Source organism: Fringilla coelebs, assembly GCF_963513975.1.
Source record: "Fringilla coelebs genome assembly, chromosome: 1".
Taxonomy (NCBI): Eukaryota; Metazoa; Chordata; class Aves; order Passeriformes; family Fringillidae; genus Fringilla; species Fringilla coelebs.
The window spans coordinates 69,089,657-69,113,392 of record NC_140028.1 but is presented as its reverse complement, the minus strand read 5'-3'; the positions used below and the strand labels follow the sequence as shown (position 1 = coordinate 69,113,392).

Genomic DNA, 23,736 nt, shown 5'->3' with positions numbered 1-23,736 from the left:
ATGATGGGGATCTTTCTAGCTTATATTGGATTCATTTTCTTTTCAGTTATGTATATTCAACAAGGACTTTCTACCCAAGGTAAGATCACTTATTGTCAAATATGTGTGTGTCTGGTTTTTTATGCTAAAATAGACTGAGAGCAGGTTGGGGGGGGGGGGGGCGGGGGGGAGGAAGGAAGAAAGGGGAAAAGAAAGAAAACAATGAAAATGTGTACGAGATGAGGACACCGAGCATCAGGTTTACATTTAGTTTGTACAGACTAGATTGCCTGTAAATAGGAAAAGAAGTGAGAAGTTTCCCCAAAGTAGAAATAGGAAAGGCTTCCTTTACCCAAACGCAAAGAGGGAAATAGCAGGCACCTTGCAGAAGAGTGAAGGGGTGCTGGGGAATGGGCATGCATGTGTTTGAGTTGTGCATGTTGTTATAGAGGCATGTTTGCATACAATAAACACCTACCCGTGCATGCATAATTATTGCATTCAGACCAAGTACCGGCTGGCTAAACCTACTGGTTCTCTTAAAATATTGCAGTCTCCTTCTGTGCTGCTTTCCCTTTCCTCTCTTATTTTCCTGCAATCCTCAGAGTCAGACCTTCATTCCTATTCCGTGACTATATGCATTTCTACCACTCTCCCCCCACATAACAAAACAGAACCAAAAAAAAAAAAAAAAAAAAAAAAGAAAGAAAGAAAGAAAGGGAGAAAAAGACAAAATCGACTTCTTGGAATACCTCCCCCAACCCCGTCGCCTCCCTCCCTCCCTCTCCGCTGAAATGCGCGCCTTGCATTCCAAGCAGCCCCGGCGCTGCAGGAGCCGGTTGTTCGGGACCCCGAGGCTGCGGCGCCGCCGTCAGCACCACGGACAGATCGCGCCCGGCCCCCGCTGCCTCCGCCGGGTCCTGCGCCCGCCGCCCCCTCCCACCGCCTCTGCCCGCTGCCCCTGCTGCCCTCCCCTGCCCGCAGCTCCCTGCGGCTTCGCGCTTGGCGGTGCCGCCGGGGGGATGCCGGCAGTATTCCCCTCCGTGTCCCCACGCCGCTCACGCGTACTGACCAGGAGGGGAGAGAAGGAGCAAACCGAAAAGAAACCCCAAAACAAACTTACTAGCACCGAACACACAAAATGCACGGTCCTTTTGGCAGTTTAAGTCGGTGGCTAGCAATGGTTGGCTGGTGGGGGTGGGGGTCTGAAAAAGGGGCACCGTGCTAGCTTTCAAAGCTAGCATCTTTGAAAGTATTTGTTGCCAGGCACAGATGTGAGGGTAAAGAGAAGTAACACTGGTTTACCAAAATATCCCACCAATTCCAGGTTGGCTAGGAAGACTGTATATAGAGAGGGGAAGAGGGGAGGAGACAATGAGCAATATTTCTTTTGCATCACATTTCCTTCAGATCATAATGTCCTCTAGTCAATCCGTAGCAATTCATAGCAGAAAGCAACATTGCAGAGTCTTTCCAATTTTTCCTCTTCTTGAAACACTGCATTTATTCATTTGATTGTTTGTCTGCAGTCCCCCTCACTTGACTATCATGATTCATTGTGTTGCACAATTTTCAAGTGAGTTATAGGAAGGATGGGAAGGAAGTAAAGACTGAGACTTAAAGAATTACTGATGTCTTGGACAATGTCTATCAGCATTAGCTTTTATACCTAGCAGTGGTAAACTGAAATGGGCAGATCCTGTTGAAGGACTGAGATACAAATATGAAGGCTAGTTCTAGAAAGTGTCTGCTAGGACTGAGAAACAGAAGGTGAATTGACTTTTGGTCTGATTATGCAAGCAGAGGTTCTCAGAATACGAGTAACTAAGGTAAGACCATCAAAAAGGACATTTGATGAGTGATTGTAACACTTAGAAGAGTACCCTGTGCCAACAGCTGCTTCAGCTGGCTGTGGAACATTTAACAATTTACAGGTCTGCAGCTCAGCCCTACAAAATACAATAAATCAGTCTGATTTTTTTCCCTTTCCTAAAGTGGTCTTGTACAAAATCCCTCAGTGAGTCTGATGAAATACTGCATTCTGCCCAAGGGTATTTGGACCTAATTATGTGAAACTTCACCAGCTCATGGGAGCAAGCAGGGGGATCTATAGCATTTCCCATGAGCAGAATTGAGAGTGTAAAGAGGGTGGATTTGTGCATAAGGGAGGAAAAACATACCTGGGTGTGAGAAAAACAGGGGGAGATAATGTGTAGGACACTCGAGACATAAAAAATGAAAAGAGTGGGAATAGAAAAGAAAACAGAGAATTTAAAAGGGGGGAAGTGGAAGGAAACAATAAAAAAAAAAACGAAGACAAGAAGCAGAGCATAAATGATTAGAAGGTCGCAATATGTTGTGCATTTGTTTTACAGCAAAATTCACAGAGTTTCCCCGAAATGTCACGGCCACTGAAGGGCAGAACGTGGAGATGTCTTGTGCTTTCCAAAGTGGTTCTACTTCGGTGTACCTTGAAATCCAGTGGTGGTTTCTGCGGGCAGCTGAGGACCAAGAGGCTGGAGCTGAGGTGACAGGCACTCAGGTACTGATCCTCTGCCACGGGGTCTTCAAACCATCTGGAGAATGCTACAGAAAGGATGGGGAGGAGGAAAGAAGGGACAAGCAGAAGGAAGGAGAAGAGTGAGGTTCTGCATCTCCCTAGGGACTTAATTTTGACTATGAAATGACAGAGTAGGAACCTGCAGAGAAAAATGCCCACCTCAGGGGTTGGTGCCTTTGGTGCCTGTCACTTCCACGATTCAGCTAGGGCTGTTCACAAAACCATACAGGTTTTCCAAACTCTATTTTCTCATACCCCCTCACCCCTTTTTTATTATTATTATTATTATTATTATTATTATTATTATTATTATTATTGCTTTTCCCTATTTCATTTTCCCGTGGAAAGCAGCTGTTAAGATTGCTCCTCGTGAGAATTTTATATTTCCCATGTGACAAGAGCCTACACGTGCCTTCCGATTTCCAGATAGCGCAGTCGAGTTGGCAGCCCTAACTCCGTGAGCAGTTGCCACAGGAGGGCACACGCAGGAGGGGGAGGGGGAGGCAGAGGGGAACCAATGCTCCTAAAGAAGTAAAAACCCAAAAACAGTCAACAGCGTGATTTCATCCTTCTGAGTGGGACAGGATGGGCCATCTCCATTCACACTGCCATTCGGGGACGCTCCTCCCTATGGCCGCTGCTGTCTCCTCACCTGGGGCGGCAAAAGACGCCCATGCGAGGCGGGAGGGAGGAGGGTCTGCGGGTCCGCGTCCCTCGGCCACCCGGGCCGGCTGTTACCTGGCTGTCCCCGGCTGTCCCCGGCTGTTACCTGGCTGTCCCCGGTTGTTCCCGGCTGTCCCCGGCTGTTCCCCGGCTGTTCCCGGCGCGGCCCGCAGGTGGCAGGCGCGACGCGCCGCTGCACGGGCTCCGGGGCGGGAGCGGGAGCGGGAGCGGAGCGGGGCGAGGGCCGGAGACCCACGGCGGCGCTCCTTTCCCTGCAGGTGGAACTCCTGCCCGAGCGGGACCTGGACAGCGACGGCACGAAGATCAGCGTAAGTGTCGCCGCAGGGCGCGGGCAGTCCCCGCCGGCCGGGGGTCCCTTCCCCAGTCAGGGCCCACCCCGCCTCCGAGCGCCCAGTCTGCTCCTGCCCCTCACCCATCTGCTACCGCAGACTGCGGGTAGCTGGCAGCCCGCAGCTCAGCGGTTGGAATCAATTATTTTAGAGATCTTCTCCAACCTAAATAGTTGATTCTGTGATTCTGTGACTACTTCCTTGACGGTCCTGGCAGAGGGTGTCCGGGCAGCCTCTCCCCGTGCAGCCCCCACACCCTTGGACATGGAGACATCGACCAGCCTGGTCGAGGTAAATTCCTTTGGCAGACCCCGTTTGTACCCTGTGAAAAATTCAGCCTGCACCCATCCTTGCTTTTCTTGTTCTCATTTACCCTGGGCAACTGCTGAGTCTTCCTTAGCAGACCTCCAAAGTTGGTTTTAAGGCTGAAATTTGTCCATGAAGCTGCACTTTCCTTTAGTGGGGTGTGCAACTGCTTAAATGCATGTTCTCTCCGGTCCATACCCGCTGGCAAAAGGAGAGCTCAGAAAGGCTTTGGACAAAACTTCTCTATTGGGGGCAATCTCAACTCTTCGTTACAGAGACTCAGTTTAACAAAAGTGAAATTCTGACACCAGTTACCAATCTGCTGCTTGGAGATTAAACCAGAATCTTATCTCAACAGAATTATAAAGCAGCCTTGCTCTATTCCCCCTGCTGCTGTTCCCTGCAGGGAGAGGATGCCTTCCACAGCCAGCTCATGTCCTGAGTCAGGCACAGCCAGAAGGCTGCTTCTGACCTCAGAATAGGTCAGATCCTCCCTCAGCATCCCAAGAAATGTATGGTGGGGAGATGATGGTGTGGTGCTCACTGCAGTGGAAAGACACAGATACTAAGCAGATACTGCAGCATGAATATTCCCATTGAGCCCAGAGGGGTTTTCCCTTTCTCTGGCATAATCGCTTCAGAAGTGTTTTTTAGCTGCAGACAAGGCTTTAGTACCAGCAAAGCTTAAAACAGCAACAAATAAAGGGGATTCATTTCTGACAAATCCTTTACTCAGCTGTTTTTTGACGCCTACAAATAATAAACCAGATAATTACATCAGGTCAAAGTACACCTAAGTATAGCTGAAGGGCATTTATAAATGAGGGCTCAGGTTTGCTGTGTTCAATACAATACATATTCTAGCCATACTTACATTTTCTGTGATACTTCTCACCATCAACTAGAAACAATTTGTGTCATGGACCATATCTTCAGTTGCATTTGTAGACTGTCTTACAAATGAGGCTCAAATGTGGTCCTTGGATACTATTCTACTAGACACAGGACTAGCAGATAATTCATTCCTTATCAATACTGGCTCATATGAAATCCCTGAAGTAATCCATAAGAACTGAGACACAATATAGATGGTAAAGCTTGTCTCATCTTTGAAGTTACAAATATCTTTCATTATGTATAATAATAATTCATGAGAAGGTATTTACAGTGCTCCTATAAGCTTGCATAAAACATTTAATTTATATTTGTAATAAAAACAGTTAACATTATGCTGATGTCTAAATCTACTTTTTATCTACTTTTTACAAATATAGCCTTTTTTTTTAGAGGCATTCAGCTTCATTAGTACTAATATAAATTATCATAATGAAGAGAAAACTACAGTACATTTAATAAATATTTTTAAAATGATAGATGTGGGCTGAAATACACCATTTCTATCTGTTCTAAATGAGAAAGCAGCACAAACTGAAAACATGCATATGTGTTGCTTGCAAGAATTTCTAAATCTTAAATGCAAAAGTCAAAACCAATTCTGTTTTTCACCAGGGCTATGCAGCACTGTTAATTTTGTGGTCTTGCATAGGAGCAAATGAAATCACAATGTGACCTACCAATCCTCTTTCCATTCAAATGAATGTGCTTTAATCCTTTTGCTGAACATGAATTGTTCAGTAGAGATATATATTGTTATTGAATATGATTTAAATAACTATCCAACACTTTCTGTGCTATTAATATTGCATACATTATGCCTGTAAGTACATAATCTATACTTTCAACTCAGTTTGCCAAGTATAAATTCAGAGCTGGGTACAACACAACAGGCTATAAAGTCCTTCCAGTACTTTAAAGGAATGACATATTCACGAGTATTGCTCTTCAATTTATCAAGAAGGCATAATAGGTGCCTTGCCAACACTGGTTACTACAGTAGGCCAAGCTGTCAGAAGCAATATATTGCACAATCCCCAATAATGTGTCTAGCTTCAGTCTAGTGGTTCTCTGTTTTTGTGATCTACCATGTATTCATCATCTTGATGTCTCCTTATTGGCTGTCACTGATATGACGCAAAGCAATCTTTGCATCCGTGTTTATGCTACCGTGGAAGTAAACCAGGTTCAGAAGTTCTTCAAAGCTGAAGATTTATATCCCATGGAATACCTTTTAACTGGGTTCCTGTGGGGCAACAGATATTAATTCAGATAGAGAGTAATAGAAAATTAATTAAATATAAATTCTCTGAAGTGATGAACATACAGAAAGGAAGCTGTGTTAACTTTTCCCAGTGCATCTTAATGCCTATCACACATTTCTGGATGTTTTATTTACTCATGGGTGTTTTAATTATCAGAAATAAAAATACGTTAAGTTGCCCTCAGATATTAGAACTAATTAAAAATTAATCAGGAGTCTGTTTTTAGCTGATGACTTTTAAAACATTTCTGAATGTGTGCTTCTAATAAGTACACAGATAAGATTAAAAAAACCAAAACAACCTGACACAATATGTCTTGTTATCATTAACAGAAAAAAATACCAAAAATTTAGAAACACTTGAAAGAGACAAACTGAATGTAAAATATTGTTTCAATATAGTGAAGAGTACAAGCTAATCTAATAAATAGTTATTTACATAGTTTAAATCTTCATCTCCAACAAAATTGTTTATGCACTAGTTTAGAAACTGAGTTATTCAATAAGGCCAACTAACTTGGAAAGGTTTAACCAATAAAGTACATGGATACTAGGTTACATAAGAAAGCTCAATAAGAATGTTCATGATCTTAAGCAATTAATTGGAATGAACATGGTAGTTTGGGTTTTTTTTTCTGAGGCTAATTAAATTTCAGAGCAAACTATCTAAGCAGATTTGGAACGAAGATGTCAGCCATCCTCACAGTTACAATTAGCCATACTCCTCCTTGATGTAACTTCCCTGCAGTAAGCACAGTCATACCATTGAGTAAATTGGTGCTATGCCCATAAAGTTTTTCCTAAGAAAAAAGAATTCATGACAATGTTATTTTCTTTTTTTTTTTTTCCTGGAAAATTTGCAGACAGTGAAAGTCCAAGGGAATGACATCTCCCACAAGCTGCAGATTTCAAAAGTGAGGAAAAAGGATGAAGGCTTGTATGAGTGCAGGGTGACCGATGCCAACTATGGAGACCTTCAGGAATACAAGGCCCAGGCATTTCTCAAAGTCAATGCTAACAGCCACTCTCGGCGAATGCAAGCCTTTGAGGCATCCCCAATGTGGTTGCAAGACATGAAACCTCGTAAAAACATCTCAGCAGCTGTCCCAAGTAGCATCCACAATTCTGCCAATCAGCGTGTACGTGCCACCTCCAGCCCCGAAGCAGCAGCCAAAATCCCCAAACAAAGTCCACAATCAGGTATGGTAAAGCATTTTGAGCTTTCATTTGATTGCTTACCGGCATGTGAAAGGAGGCTAAATCAACAAGGTAACCAGGAATTGTGACTAGGAAGAGTGTGGTGCTCATTGTTCCTCCTTCTCTCTGGCTCTATTCTTCCTGCTATCTCTTTACTATTAAATTATAAGTTTCTGAACAGAAGAAGAAAAAAACCTTAAACTTCTATATGTGGATTTTTATCTCTACCAGTTTTACCCACCTAAGGCTAGCTCTCAAATCAAAGCTTAGTTTTCTCTGTAGTGTGTGTGGAGAGACAGGGGCATGTCAGTGAATGACTCATCTCATTTTAAGATGTCTGTGCATGATAAATTAAATAAAACACTCATCCAGATGTGTTTATTCCTAAGTTATTTTACACCAGTCACCTAACTTATATCTTCAACATTTGTTAAAATTAATCTACTTTCACTGACAATCCCATTTTCCTAAGGAACTTGACTTTTAAATCTAAGCAGACCTCAGAGATGCCAGATAGTTTCTTGGTTGTGTAGGCTTTAGAAGGACCATGGGTGTATCAGAGAGTGTGTGTTTGTCATCTTCAAGTGCTTGATCATTGGCTTTGAATCAAGGATTAAAAAGGCAGTGCCTCCATTGTCTGTCATGTAGAAAGTAACATTTTATACATTTTGTTGGGGGGATTTTGTTCACCACTGCATAGATAACCTATAATCAATATCAGTCTTTATTTTCTACATTGATACCATAAAATTCGCAGTGATGCAGAAGTACATGAATGTACAGGAGGTGCTGTTCTATATGATGGCAACAGAGAAATGGACAAGATAAAGAACTAAGATGATGTAAATGATTAAATATCCTCTGGAAAACAAACTGAGCAAGTTTAAGTGTTTCTGAGTTACTTCTGTTTAAATTGAGGGCCAATGTAAGGCACAAAATCACAGAGTACCTTAAAATATGTAATGAAATCTAATTAACTCTGATACATCATTTTTCTGCTAATATGTTGTTAAATCAAAAACTGTGAATACAGCAAATTTTACAGCACACCTATTGTGAAATCATTTCAAAATTACAGGCAAGAAAAGTTAGACTTTTTTATGAGGAAAATGCATTTCCTTACAGATTGGATCAATATGATTCCTACAAAAATTCCTATTGCTATTAAAAAAGGTGATGCACATACTATCAATATTTTACCTCTGTATACACTTTTTAAAATTTATATAACTTGCATTCAGTTTTCTTTCCCTGAAATGGAGCCACTACATTTTCAAGCTCTTCCAAAAATATCTAAGCTCACTACATTTTCAAGCTCTTCCAAAAATATCTAAGCTCTTAGAAGAAAATAAATATTTCACTTGATTTAAAACCACCATTCTACCATAGCTTTCCTTTCAGATAAACTTCTTATTTTCTATTGGAGTCATAAACTTCAAAGCAGCAGACTTTTCCATAAAGGGAAAACTCTGCTTTCTATTCCATCTTATGTGAAATTAATTTAAAAAATCAGAGGTTTATGAAATATGTAGCAACAGACTATACTGCATTGCGGCCGAAGTGTGCACAAAACAGCTAATCCACTAAATCATTCTGGATGTATAAGTTGCTCTATAGTATTATGTCCTTAGTCCCAGCCCGAGACTTTTTAGGTTATTACATGAAAAGGTCCCTGTTTGAGGAAAAAAAAAAACCTTTAGTTTTTTACTTCAGCAAAGATTAATGCAGATCAAGTACAGACAATCCTAATAAAAAAAAAAATTAAAAATTGGACAGATAAAATATAATTTAGTTTATTAGTTCATTTTTTATGACAAAGCACAGACAAATGCTAAATTCATCAGAGGTGTAGCTTATCTACTGAAGAAATAAAAGGAATTCTATCAGGAATCACTCATATGCCTAATTTCAATTTAATGGTCACTTGCTACACAAATGATTTGTGATATTTTTGACATCAGATTTTAAGCATCAGTAAAACTGTTGAGAACCAAGATTTGCTTTCCTTTACTTGAGAATATCTTGGCTTAGCTCTTCCAGCTGTGGTGAGATTTGGATTTTCATTCCATTTTACAGCTGTTCTACAGTAATAGAAATACCCACAGGAGCACAAGGAAGTGGGGAGTTTTAGCTTTATCTAACTCAGAGGAGCAACTTCAGCTGAGGGAGGGGATATGTCAGTTGTGAGACCTCAAAGCAGAAATGAGGATTCATAGATGTTAATAGTCTTTATGATACAGAATCAGCACAACCTCCTCACTTTATCAGAGTCTTCTTCTCTTTAACATCATGCTAAGCATATTTATGCATGCACAAGACTGCTGTGTGATTACATTATATGTAAGCAATGTATTCATCCAGCCTAGAACTTTGAAACACGCTTGAATACAAATGTGTCATAATTAGGTACATATTTGTACTTGAAAGATGTACGGGTTGTGATGTGTGTTCATGTTGAGTAAAACATTGACTTCAGCACCACTGCTTGAAGAGAAAAGTACTACTAACCCTAGGTAACTGCATCAAATATTCTCCAGTATAAAGAGCTGGTATGTAGCTATTGGCAAGCAATAAATTTTACTGGCATGCTCACAGATTATTGTGAAATACATTTACAACAATGGGAAACATGACACTATGGAATTATTGGTAATTCTGTATTCAGCTACTGCTGAAGAACTCGGCTACTAATATATGAAAAATTGACTGATTATATGACTATTTTGTCCCTAAAAATTATTTTTGAAAGGTAGATAACACTCTACTTGGCTTCTTCTATCCTGAAGTACACTGCAGAATTTTGCTTATTTCTTAACAATAGATATTTATTATGCAGCTCTGTAAAAACATTTTACAGTCACTACCATTTTAAAACATCAGCACTTCCCAACTGAACAGTTATTTCTGCTATTCTCTTACACTGTTCAAAAGTAAGAATATCAGTGATAACTGTCAGGGAGCTATACAGCCACAGCTGACAAATTAAACTGCTACGAGGCCCATTCAGTATTTTGCATTGCTCTGAAAAATATTATGTGATTCTAAAAAAAAATTTATATTTTTATTACTGTAAGCATAATGGAGAGTCCATACAGGAAGAAATAGTAATGAGAACATCTCCCACGGAGTCTTCATGAAATATACTAAGAAGCACCAAATCAAAAAAGTCAGGAAATCAGAAGACAAAGCCAACACATCTTGACCCTGTCATTTCATAATTATGGGCTGCAGCAAATAAAGTAACCCATCCCAGCTTAATAGGAATCTGAGTAATTTGACAGAGTAATCTTCATACGTCCAAAAAATGTCCTATGCAGGTGGAGTGACAGACATATTTTTTCCTGAATTCTTCATAACAATCTATCTTAGTCCAAAGGTAAAAGTACAGAGTTATGACAAAGCTTTGCAATTCTAAGGAATTAAATGGGGTCCAAGAGCTAAAATGAATTCGGATGAAAGGAAGCTAAATAATCTCCAAGCTGCAGCAATTGTCATTGTTTCATGGATACAAATCTAAACTAACTCTGCTGTCTGCATTCAAATCACTCAACATTTATAGAAAAAAAACAGCTGAAGAATTTTTTGTGCTGAGAATGAGTATATCCCCCAAGCTCTTCCTGTTCTGCCAATGCTCTGTTAAAGCACTCAAAGCCATTAGTTGCTTTTCAGACTCAAGAAGATCAGTTTCAGAGTATTACAAATGAAGAAGTGACAATTAAGTCAATTTTCTGCTTGCTTATATGCAGACTCTGCACATTTCTAGCAACTTCTTGTTCTTTCATGAAGTAACAAATTCGTCTATTAAGCTATCTACATGCCAAAACTTCCTGTGATGATGGCAGAGTTCCAACAAATTACTTGAAAAGTAACTCAAAGGAGAAGGTGGGTGGTACTTACCTAGGCAGAATAACCTGGATTCTTGGCATCTTAAATCACACTGGGAAGCTTATCATCAGGAATTAAAGAAAAAATAAGAGGATAAAATTTTTTTCTTCAGTCTGTTCATACTGATAAACTGAGGACATTACTTCCTGTCTCCATTTTTATCTAGAGAATCTAGGAAACATTTGTCATCCACTTGTTTTAAGCACTCACTTTATGTCCAGTTTTAGGATATAAACCAGTTTCCATGTTGGGGTTTTTCTATTCTTTTTAATTTCTGTTCCATCTCCTCTCAAAGCAAAGGAACAAAATGTCTGCTCTAGCCTCTACCAATGTGACAGCCACCATTACTGCTTTCTTCCCTAAAAGAATCTTTGGCTTTCATAGTTAGTGTTTTAGAAACTGAGTACCCATAAGTCTGGGAGGCACCAACCATTACTGTGATTGTTACATAGCAAGAAGTCATGTCTCTGTTTCTTTGGGACTTCATCAAAGCAAAACCCAATACGGTTTTGTTCTTCTTGTTCTGAACCTTATTCAGCTGTTCTCAGAAATGCTTGAAAAACATTATTCCAATTTACACCTGTATACACTGCAACCTCTGTTTTTACTTGAAATATACACTTTGATTCCCTCTTCATGAGAAGATGCTGCTCTACTTCTTTTAGCTTCTCAAAATAATGGAATCAGTTCAAACCATGTTAGTTGATGTAGCCCTAATAACTAGTTAGCTCTTGACCTTGAAACTGTAAACATCTTTTGAGAAGTGCTAATGTGCTCGGAATAAATTAATTGACAAAGCAACACCTTTACAGCAGCTAACCCTCCACCTTTTGGTTTTTTTTAAGGCTAGAATTTCCAGTGCAAAATCAACTCAATGCCTTATGTTTATTTTAAAAATCCCACATCTTAACTTCTAATATGTGTACCTATTGACAGAACAAAATGCATACAAGTACTTAAAATCGTGTTCCTAGTCCTTAGTTCACCTAGACCCAAATGCAAACTCTTCCTGGTGTATCTGCAGTTCTACCTCCTGTCACAGGTCTAAGATTATCAGCTTTTTGTAACCATCCCTCATTGCCTTTGCCAATCATTGATAGTATACCACTGTCAATTTCTATTCATTTCTATCCCTCTTATAAAAACACACATTTGGGAATGAAGAAGACAGAGCAATCACCAGCCACTACTTGGAACAAGGAAAATTCCTTTTCCTACAAGTTTGAGCAGTTGTGCAATCCTACATGCCCTTACCAAACTGAATACTTGGGTACTTGGGTATGCTTCATTACAAACATACTCTTTTTGAAATCAGAGATATTATTTTCAACCTTAGTTATGCCCATGTTTAAACACTAGTAATGAATCACAAGAGAAAATAATGATTTCTGAAATTTCTTGAGACAATATTTGGGATTTGCTGTTAAATATATGACAGCATCACTGTAACTCATATTTCTGTAAAAATGATGGTATTTGGCTGCTGAATTAGTTATTTTTTCCTTATGAAGCTGTTCATGAAGACAGTTGAAACTAAATGTACAACGTCTAAGAAAATAATTTTGCCCTTTACCCATCTACATTGTAGTTTATATAATGCACATATACTGAGATCTTTCCTGTTCTTTTAGTAACATTACCAGTGTGTTTCACTGTCTGTCATTGCTACATATGCACTTAATCATATCTCTTCCTTTCTTTTAGCTGCTTAAAAATAAACCTTTCAGACTAACCTCATGTTTAAAACAAAATTCACATACAAAGATTTGGTGAGAGACCACTCAAGAGCTCCCAGATTAGCAGAATCACAGTAGTTCTGTTCTACATGCCGGGTACAGCTTTCTTTGGTAAATACTACTAGCAAGATTGCAGGTGGGCACATATTCAGTAAACAAAGAGAAGAAAATAAAGGAAGAGGAGAAAAAAAAAGGGCGGGGGGGAAGCTGTGTATGATTTGTTTGTCAGCTCACTCAAATTGCTTTTCATTGCTTCACAATCAGACAGATTGCACTGGGTCATCAGAGATTGCAGCATATGTGACAGGGACTGCTCTTGAAATAACTGATGGGATTTCCTTGCTTCAGAACACAACCCATTTCTTACATGACAGATATACAGCAAAGCAGAGGATATTTTTGCTTTTTTCAGAGGAGAAGCAGGAAGTTTCCCTTCTATGGTGTCCTACTTCATTATGAAATTCCTTGACATCACATAAAATGGAAAAGAATGGGTGCAATTATCTACTGGCTGGAACGGATACAACTCTGCTGCAGTCTAAAGGATGTCATTCATCTAAAATAGCAAAAAATTTGGCTAAAGGATGAGGATGAAGATGAATTCTCCTCTACTCATAATGTGGGAGTGAATTACAAGAAGAATTGAAGCTTTGCTCTGCTTGTACCACCTGATAAAGTTTAGGACAGTGAAGGCTTCTGGGAACTGAATGAAGGGGAGGAAAACACCTGGAAACTGCTCTTTTCAGCTCTTTTCAGATTCAGGGGGAGAGGGTATTCTTGGTGGTGGGTTTTGTTGCTTCAGTTTTTTTCTGTGTGCTTTTTTCTTCACCTTTGATCAACTTTTTTCTAGTGTTTCTCTTTGAAACCTTAGCTTAGACTAGCTAGAAAGCTTAATAATATCAGTATCTTCTTATTCCCTAGAGATAAATTTCATATTTTATTAAATAATTTTAAAGCTTCAAAGATAGTCCAGAGATTGTTACTCTATTTATGCTAGAGTAATAATCAATTCTTCTTTCTTGATGATAAAGCTGGATGGTATTTGAAGAGAAGCTAATGATCTTGCTGCCTTCCTTGAGAAGACTACTCCAAACTCCATTTTACTCTATCATAAGGAAGTTGCCACTGTACTTTTTGGCAGTGCAAATTGTTATCTTGCCTGTGTGTGGGTGTTCTAGTCAGATCCATCTCACTGAAGTTTGATCCCCCACCTACTCACAAATGCTACTATCTTGGAAAAAAGCTGCCTAATTTTCTGTGAATAGAAATGTGAAATTTATTTGCACAGCCCCATTTACAGTGCTTCAAACATTCAATCTGTGTGTTCATCAACCAACAAAAATACGAAGAAAAAATCTGGATGCTACTTCTGCTGACATTCCTATTTTTACTACTGTTATTACCTCAGCTGCTGTTGTTTCCTGTGACAGTGACTGAGGATTTTGGCTACCAAATCACAGCCACGGGGCAATAAGGATTATAAAAATGACTTCAACAAGGCTACAGAAGACACCATATCCATCTCCAGTTCATTCTGTGCCACTGAAAGAAAAAGTTGAAAAGACAAGATATTTAGTCAAGGAGCAACAATAAACCAATCATGAAGCCAAGAACTAGTAGTAGGTCTCACAGGCAGCTATATATTCAGAGGGTTCATGGCCCTTTAGTAGAATTATAATGTTAGATAATATGACTACATAGGTTTGTGCCTGTCTGAAATGCTGACAAAATAACAGGTCAATTACTTATCTTGTACTTTTCTGAATTATTACCACACATTCAGTATTTACTATTCAGTTACCATCTTTTACGTGAAGGGTCTTTGAATATTGATTAATGACATTTCATGGTTAGGATATTGATCCCATGTCTCAGATGTATTTGGCCAAATACTTTGAGCTTCATTCTCACAGTCCTTAATTTTCAAACTGGTGTACTGTGGTTGTAGGGGCGATTTTTTTTTATTATTTGTATTTGCTTTTTTTTTTTTTTTTTAATTTGCAAAACAGAAATACGAAGGGTGAAGGCTTTGGATTGTGAACACTGATTTAGCTCTAGCAGTATAAAATGTTGCCAGAAAAAGTATTTGTCTTGCTCCAATCAGAAGTTATTGCCCCGAATTGCTGTGGTAGGAGGAAATAGGTGTCCACTGCTCAGCTTTCCTTGTTCACAGTGTCAAGCCTTTATATTGTCATAAAGGTATCAATGACAGCTGATAAACTAAAACAGGGCTCTTAAATTGAGATAGGTGAAGAGATGGCATGGGGTTTGCTTGTATCACTTTTACTGTTGGGGATTTAATTTCCATAAGAGGGGGAGGCAGAGAGATGGAGGCACTATCATCTTAAACTGCTCCAGCTAAACCCATTAAAAACTTATGAGTCATAGCTCTTAGACAGAGGCACCTTCTGTTAGTCAGAGACATTGTTCTAATCTCTGTAACAGCTGCATTATTCACCAGGCAAACACAGGATCAGAGGTATGGTCCTTGCCTCAAAACACTTGCTATCTAGGAATCAGACAGAGGAAAACACACTCGTGCAGTGGAAACATAGCTGAATTTCATGAAAATAGTTCTTATGTAAATGATATAAACAGAAGGAGGCCGGGTTGACTGTATGTCAAATATAAGCCTAAGTGTTAGGTGTGAAAAATGAGAAAAGAGGAACTGCATGTCACATATTGAAATACTGACAAAAAAATCAGAATTTTTATTCTGTCTCTGTTACAATACCTTCTTTGCATATGTTTTTCATGACAGTGCTGTTGAAGATGAGAGTGCAATATTAAGTATCAACCACTTAAATTTTCTTTCCAATAGATGAAAAAATTTAAAAGATACAAAAAGCAAAGGGGAAAAAGGACAAGTGCAATTTCTTTTTCTTCAAATAAAAGTCCTTTTGTAACTTAATGGTGTCATTCAAGAATGGCTCCATTTACTGTTTAATTAAATGTGCTGTATATCAAATATACATAAATTTATATACACATTTAAAAAATGCTGAGCAGTTTGTGTTGGAGGCATGTTTAGTTGCAACAGGACAAGCTGGCTACTAACAAAATGAGTCAATTTAAGCATTTTTGTTAACAGCCTAAATTCCACCTTCATTCAGTAGAGGGCATAGATATGAAAGTACAGTAACAATATAAAAGTATGAGGATGAGTTAGCACAGAACAGCCACAAAAAACAGCGCTTACTTTAAAATCAGCCATTTCTTACAGATAAATACAAATGCGCCAGTTTATATTTTTTCTGTCACACTTAAAAAAAGGTCTAAGATATTTTTTATCCATGGCTTTGAGAGATAGGATGAAAGAGAAGAGTGAGAGGGAAAAGTGCCCAGTGCTGATAAGAGCAGTCAAAAAAACTACTGCCAGTTGTTCTGAAACAATAACAATTATCAATTGCATTTGGTTAAGCTTGCAGCTCTCCCCCTCAGCTTTGAACTTGTGCAATAGGCATTGTTTCCTGGACTGCTTTTCACACTTATTTAAATAGCTATCACTGATATTTCACAGACTATATGCAAACACTTCTTTCAGCAACCATTTTCCCAAAAAGTACTCTCTCACTGAAATAGAAACAGCTGAAGTCAATGCTTTACTTGCACATGTGAAAAGATTTTAAAACTTTTCAAGCCCAAACACCAGCTAAAGGAGGGAAGGGAGGGAGGGAGGGAGGGAGGGAAGGAAGGAAGGAAGGAAGGAAGGAAGGAAGGAAGGGAAATAGGATGTCTGCTGCAAATGGCTGATGTTTGGACATTTGTGACTGTAGGCAGAATGTAATTTTCCTGAGAAGGTCAAGGAAGGCGGAGATATTGGCTAAGTCAAGTACACTATCCATTTAATCTTTCTGAAAAGCTGTGTTCAAACTCAACAGTCACTTTTGGCTATTTTCATCAGAAAAGTAAAAACACCTATAAATGTTGATGAACTGCCCATTTTAATTATATGTTTAAGGATCTTGCCCCTCCCTCCTGTCTGTTCAAGGCAAAAGGATGACAGGGTTGAATCATCTTGGTGATCTCATTTTCATCCTTGAGAAAGACATTAGAGATTCTCTTAGCTTCTTCATAGTACATGATGGCCCAATTAGGAAGCCTGGGTCTACTCATGAGACTTAAAAATGAGATATGAACAAGAGCACTTTTTAAGAATTAAACAGGGAATGATGAGTCTCAGGTAGAAAGACAAAAATTACAAGAGTTAAATATTCCTCTAGGTATGAGTTAATATCAGGAATGATGTAGAAAGTAATCTGAATGTAAAATTCCAGTTTATTTCACACTAGTATACCCTTTATTCTACTTCTGTCCATCTTGGCATTGTGAAAATGAAGAAGTCATTCAAAGTGCCACTCCTCTTTCCTTCTCCTTTCATTCTGCTATCTGTTGTCCTTTCATAGTTTTGCTATGACTTGTTCTGGACCGCTGCCTGAAGCCAAGTATAATTTTTCCTACATGCTACCAATATTTGAAGTCTCCTCTAGTTTTTTCTCTTCCAAATATTTTCATCGCACGTTTGCATTAGAACATGACCTGAGGTGTAGCTGGCAGCAAGGTAAAGTCTGTGACCTGCCTTAGCCCACAAAGGGCTCCAGAAGATATCATGGCTCAGATTTCTGGAAGAACTCTCTCCTTTGTTTAGGGTTGGAAAGCTGTAACATTTTTTTTTGGCCCATTACAAGACTGAACACCTCTGGGTGCCTTAAAAGCTAAGAATTAAGCATCCATCTAGATTCCCTTTTCTCTTTCTCATCTTCTCTTCTGGGCATTGCTAACAGAAAAGGAATAGACATCAAATAAACATAACTACATGCTGAATGCAAAGTCTAAGTAGACCAGGGAAATTCAATATGCAACCTGTTCTAAATTTCTTCTGGTGTGTGAGACAAATTAATTTGCCCTCTGCAGTATGTGATGAACAAATCACATTATTTTAAGCTGATTACTGTACAGCCAATGGAGAAAGATGTAATAAAAGTCTAAAAAAAAGGACCTCCATTGAATATGAATGATACTTACTGCTCATCTTCATTCAGTCATTCAGTTCCCCAAAATTAAACACATAACTGAGCCCTAAAATACAGTTGAGAAGTCATTCCCCCAAGAGGGAAAGGGGATTTTACATTTGTGAAGAAGAAAATTTCTTCCTGGATGTATTTATCCCATCACTATAGAAGAGATATACACAATTGCGATTTATGCAATTCAGAGGAATAAGAATGATAGCAATTGGTAGGCCAGAGGGGAAGAATCTATTTATTGAAAACCTGTGTGAGACATATTCAAATAAAATTTCAAATAAAATCAGTCATACTTGGTTTTACCTGTCTTTATGGAAATAAAACTGCACATATCCAAGTAATCTTATGGTTCATTTATGTCCCCTGTAAAATTAGGGTAGGTATCACATGAACTTTTACTTACTCTTCCTGGAAATAATGCAAAATTATGATTTTGTCTGGGTTCAACTGGGTTCAATTTCAAATCTAATAGTATAAAGCAAAGCTAAATGTTGCAAAACCAGACATTTAAAGATGGAAAACCTCAACACAAATTCCTGAAAAATGAAGGTTCCAAGGTTTCAACAGCTCTATGATTTCAGAGAACTCAGTAGAGCAACAAAATTAATTCATACTCAGGACAACCCAAATAGACGTCTCTGAAACATATGTGTTGATATTTTGGCCTAATGTAATCTTTACAGAGATTCTGGGATGAACTTTAGTGTGACTGGCTGTATTTCTCCTTTACTGGTCAGCACAAAGCCAGGACTCTAATAAGGCATTACTCTTAGTAAAGTAGTGATCAGTGGGTTACTACTTAAAGGAAACTCAGGGATACCCTAACTAAACCTATCTGTTTAGTAAAGTACTAAAGAAATGCTGTTGAATTTTCAGATTCCTTCCGTTATTTCTATGAGAATACACTGTGCATTGTACACACAACTGTAAGGAGAATTTTCAGAGGCTCTGACAGCTATTGAGGCTCAGAATGCTGGGTGCTATTACATCCCAGAGAAATCCTAAACTTCACGAAGCACAAGGAATGCCCAATGTGCTAAACTTCCATTCTGGCAGATGCAAACTGTTTGAGACCCAGGGTTGGTTGCCATGTAAGGTATTCTTACAAATAGAAGATGCTAAAATTTTTGTTCCTGAGGCACCTGCTTTTTTCACAATTCAGTGTTTCATCCAGTTGTGAAAATAAATGGGCAAAATTATTCAACCATCCCTGCTTGCATCCCCAAATCCCATGCATCATACACAAATTTTGTCTGATCAATATCTTAGTGAAGGCAAGGGATCATTCTTGTTTGAATTCAGGAATAGAAGGAGGAACTACCTTTTTAATCAGTTGCATTTTACTAAGAATTTACAGCTTCTGATGGCTTTATTTTTATAATTAGATGCCCTAAAATTCATTTCATTAACACAGCAAAATTGATGTTTAGCTGTGGGGTTCATACACCATAAGCCTTGAAATACAAGCATTTGTGACAGAGACTTTTTTTAATTTTAAACATTAGGGTCACAATTATTTATCACTACTTTTTTTTCCTTTGTGTTCTTAACATTTAAGTAAATCATAAATTCAAATAAAACACAGTTTCAAACACTTTAATGTCATGAACTAATCTTTCATGCTCTTGCACAAAAACTCATCATCACATGCCTTTGGCAATATAACATTTATTTACAGGAGAAAGCTAAGTATTTTGGGGACATTTGCCCTTTTGGATATAAGTTAGGAGCAGGAAATAAAAGCAAACTAATGGGGCTTTACATATCACAAGAAGAATTTAACTGGATCCCCATGGCTGACAGGTGAAACTGTGAGAGTGGTGAGAATGTCTGACCCGCACATGAAGCAGAGTTTAACTAATAATGTAGAAATAATACACACATACATTACATGACAGTTCTTCTGAGTGAACGTCTTTGAGGATTACATAATTGCAGTTCAGCTTTACCCACTGTTGTTGACCTGCAATAAAATTTCTTTTAGCTCTCATTATGTTAATTAGAAAATAATGCTTGAAATGGTGGGATAATGAGTAATCAGTTTATCAAATCCACAGTCATATAGACAGCTTTTAACTTACATTAACATGCTCACAGTTCAGGTGTTACTATTCAAGTCCTAGTCAGAATGGTAGTCTAAAACCACACCTGCATGGAAGCCTAAATTTGGATACAGTGGAATTGAGCCTGTGATTTAACCATGACTTCTAGCTTCTAAGTCAAAATGGAAATTTATGAATAATTTTTGCCACTTTTTTTTTTCAAGATGAAAAACAAAATAACAAAATATGAGCAAAAATGACAGGAATAGGAAAAGGAAAAAATATGAAAAAGCTGCTTTCAGTTTTGCTGTGTTCTTGTTCTACCATTGCAGCTTTGACTCTTGCAAAATCTAAACAAATACTTAGGATCATGAAAGAAAAAATACAATTCTTCTTCCCTGGAAAAGAAAAATGAAATCTGAGTATATTTAAACTTCAATTTTATTTCATAAAACATCACTAAAAAGGTGAGAGCACACCTAATGGCCATATATATCACTGTATATTTCAAGTCAATTTTGTGTGGGCTGATATATGACCAAAAATTTCTCTGTTCGGATTAAACAGCATCTCAGAAGCTGTTAAATCAGATTAAAACCTAATAACCAGTTCCCAAAACCTTGCAGAAGATGCTATTACAGTTTTTTTCCAATAATCCTAATAGCCTCTTTTTCATATAGAAACTGAAATTGTTTCAGTTGATATTTCCCCTGTTTTTTTCCAATATGTAGAACTGTTTTAGCTTGCACCTACTGCATGTACTCTAGTCTAAATCCCCTGCAAAATAAATAAACTTGCTGCTTAGAGAAGAAAATGGATGTAGAACATGTGAAATTAATTGGAGGGATGTCAGGATTTATTCAGAAACTGAACATTTTAAATTAAAAGGTTATGTGTATGCATTATATATTACCTCCTAATTTTGGGATCTACACATTGCCTTATTCAAAAAAGCAAAATGAAAACAGAAGTCAGAGAATATTTGGTCTGCAAATATGTTGCTGCTTTTCCCCCTGTGACATAGTTTAAGTTAAACTTACTTTATCTTATACCTTTTGTCTTTTGCACGGCTTTAAAATTCTCAAATCATAACATCGTTAATTGTTATAAAAACTCTTTCAAAATACATTCATGAGATTCTTTCAAGTTCAATTATATGTATTTTGTGCAGACAAAATGTATCTCTAAAGACTTCTTTAGAATTGTATTGAGACATAGAATTGTATTGTACATTTCCTTACTTCAATCAAAAGAAAAAATGTTAAATGGAATAAACCAAGTAAGAATAATTCAATGCATCAGGAAATGATCTAACACTAACAAAGATTCTAACTCAGTTTTGCTAACGTTGTTAGGGAAAGAAAAGCCTTCATAAAAATTTTTCAACTGCCAGCTTTTGCAGAAAGAGAGAACAAAGTCATGCTGCAGAAAAACCAAAACCAGAAATTGAACTCTTGGGTTCAAGATCATAAATAATATCTGTGTGAGAACAACACACAGCAAAAAGTTGCAGCAAATTTGCTTGTGCATCTGCTTGTTTGTAATACAGAACAAGTGTCCTGAGAAGCACAGCAAACTATGGCAGTGTACTACGAGTAATGTTATCGGACAGGCAAGGGACCACTAGGGCTTCCCACTCATGTCTTCTTTCAGTAGAAACTAAGCTCAAAGTTCCCTTGAACTTCTCTTGGAAAAATTTTATTAATGTCTTTGAGACAAGTTTTCATTTAAAAGTTCATATGTATTTAGCAATTCAGTTCACACATGTAAAATTGAAATATCACTATTGCTTAGAAGTTCTTGTGTATGTGACAGAGGACTATGCGTGTTTTATGGAAACTGCTATATATGTAACATCTCACACCATAGATTTTAGATAAACACTGTTTGCTTTACTAAATATGTGATTTAGTTTAATCCCCATTTCAAAAAGGAAAAAATTACTAAAGACAGGAACATAAATACTTCTTGCTTCACTTATAGTTAGCAGATACATAGAACAATGTTACATCTGAAAACTATAAAAAAATGAGCACTTGCCTGCATTTCTTTTTGCTTTCATTGTGTATATTCTTTATGATAAGATAAATGTGCTTTTGGGGGCTGCAATGAAATACATAATTTAGTTTAATATTAAGTCCTTTACAAAAATATCTTATACATGATTAATAGATTAAAAAGAATTAATAGATTAAAAATAATGTATTACAAGTCTATCATTATGGATTGCTTATAACAGCATTGTTACCCTGTTATAGGACTGATGCCTTTAACCATCAATAATATTTATCCTTCTCAAATACACAACACAGATATAAAATCTATTAATCATGCATCAACCTGTTATAAGCTGAACTTCTACTTACAGTGCTACCAAATTACATTTATAGTTTTGACCTCAAGTAATTAGTTTCATATTCTGAATGTAATTCCAAATGATACAGGGAGTTATCAAGCACTGAGACTTGGCATGTAAGACAACTAAATGCTCATGGCCTTGGTGTGTGAACATTTCCGTTTAATCTGGTTTTATTCTGCTAGCATACTAAAGTCATGGATTTAGAAGTAATTATACAGACCATTGTTTTCGTAGCTTTTTAAAAAGAAAACAAAGTCTGGGATAATATAATTTCTCAAAAAATAAATAGTTCAAACCTTTTGGCAGTCTGTTTCCCCCTTGTAAACTGCACAGTCATTTGCCTGTATCTCCTCCGGTTTACAAGAAAACACTCTTTAGCCACTAGATGATTTTTCTGTTAGCAGTCAATGATGTGATGCTGCAAATGGTTTTGTAAAGAACACTCTGAGGTGGAAGGCATTTGGTTTTGTTCTTCTTGGTTTATGGTTTCATTGGGTATTGTTGTTTAAAAAGGCAGAAAAGAAAAAAAAAGAAACAAATCAAAACAAAACAAAAAAAAACCTCCCTGGGACTGAAATACTTTGTATGTGTTGTTGTTTGCAGTGCATGCCAAGACATTCATGGGCACCAGAGCCAACCTGGCGAGCTAATTAAATAAATAAATGTATATGTTTAAAACAGCCTTATAAGGAGCATTGGAAATCTGCAAGATGAGCGAATATCTTATAACTTCTTCCGCAGGTGCGAGGATAGCTACAAGCCATGGACTTTCTGTCCTGCTTCTTGTTTGTGGCTTTGTGAAGGGTGCTTTGCTTTAATCTAAAAGTGCTGACTTTTTCCAATATCACTTTCTCTTCTTAAAGCAAAGAGCAAATCGCCTGTAAAATCCACGGAGCGGACAGCAAAGTTGACCCTAACCTCCAACCACCACTCTGCACCCAATGTACTCTAAATCTCTACACAAGGAGCACCTTCTTCAGGAAGTACAAACAAAATTACTAAATAAATAAAATAAAATAAATATTATAAAAAAGAAGAGGATACCACATGTTTTCTTGATATATCTTATTTTCTTTGGCGTATCACTGATATTTTATTTGAAGAGAACTGGTGTGATGTAATCAAACGTTTTGTAACAGCAAGACCTAGTTTCCTTTTATTTCGGCAAGGAGAAGCCTCATCCTTGACTTCTCAGGGGTTGGCCTGCGAGTCCTCAGTATTACAGAATTAACCATGGATGACATTTGGTTTCCTACGCTGAAAGAACGGTTCCAGCCTGGAAGGAAAAAGAGGCCAAATAATGAAACAAAAAATAGTAATTTAACATAAATAGAATACACACAAACTTTATCAAAAAGTCTTTTTTTTTTTTTTTTTTTTTTTAATGAGTAATAGGAATATTCTACTAAGCAGCTCAGCAGACTAGGGGACATTTCTAAAAACATATGAGGATTTTTTTCTTTTGATTTTTTTT

At 37.8% G+C, this 23,736-nt stretch overlaps 1 protein-coding gene across 2 annotated transcripts; it reads left to right on the top strand.

Annotated features, from left to right (window-relative positions):
- Positions 1 to 23,214, top strand: VSTM2A (V-set and transmembrane domain containing 2A; the record flags this gene model as incomplete). Of its 2 annotated transcripts, none has more annotated exons than XM_084223169.1 (5): positions 1 to 79; positions 2,355 to 2,521; positions 3,481 to 3,531; positions 6,880 to 7,216; positions 23,126 to 23,214. In XM_084223169.1, the coding sequence occupies 5 exons, from the start codon at positions 1 to 3 to the stop codon at positions 23,212 to 23,214; spliced, it is 723 nt and encodes a 240-aa protein (XP_084079295.1). The 2 variants fall into 2 exon arrangements, with proteins under 2 accessions (XP_084079295.1, XP_084079296.1); XM_084223170.1 differs by lacking the exon at positions 23,126 to 23,214 and adding an exon at positions 23,004 to 23,080.
- Positions 23,215 to 23,736: the final 522 nt, after the last annotated feature.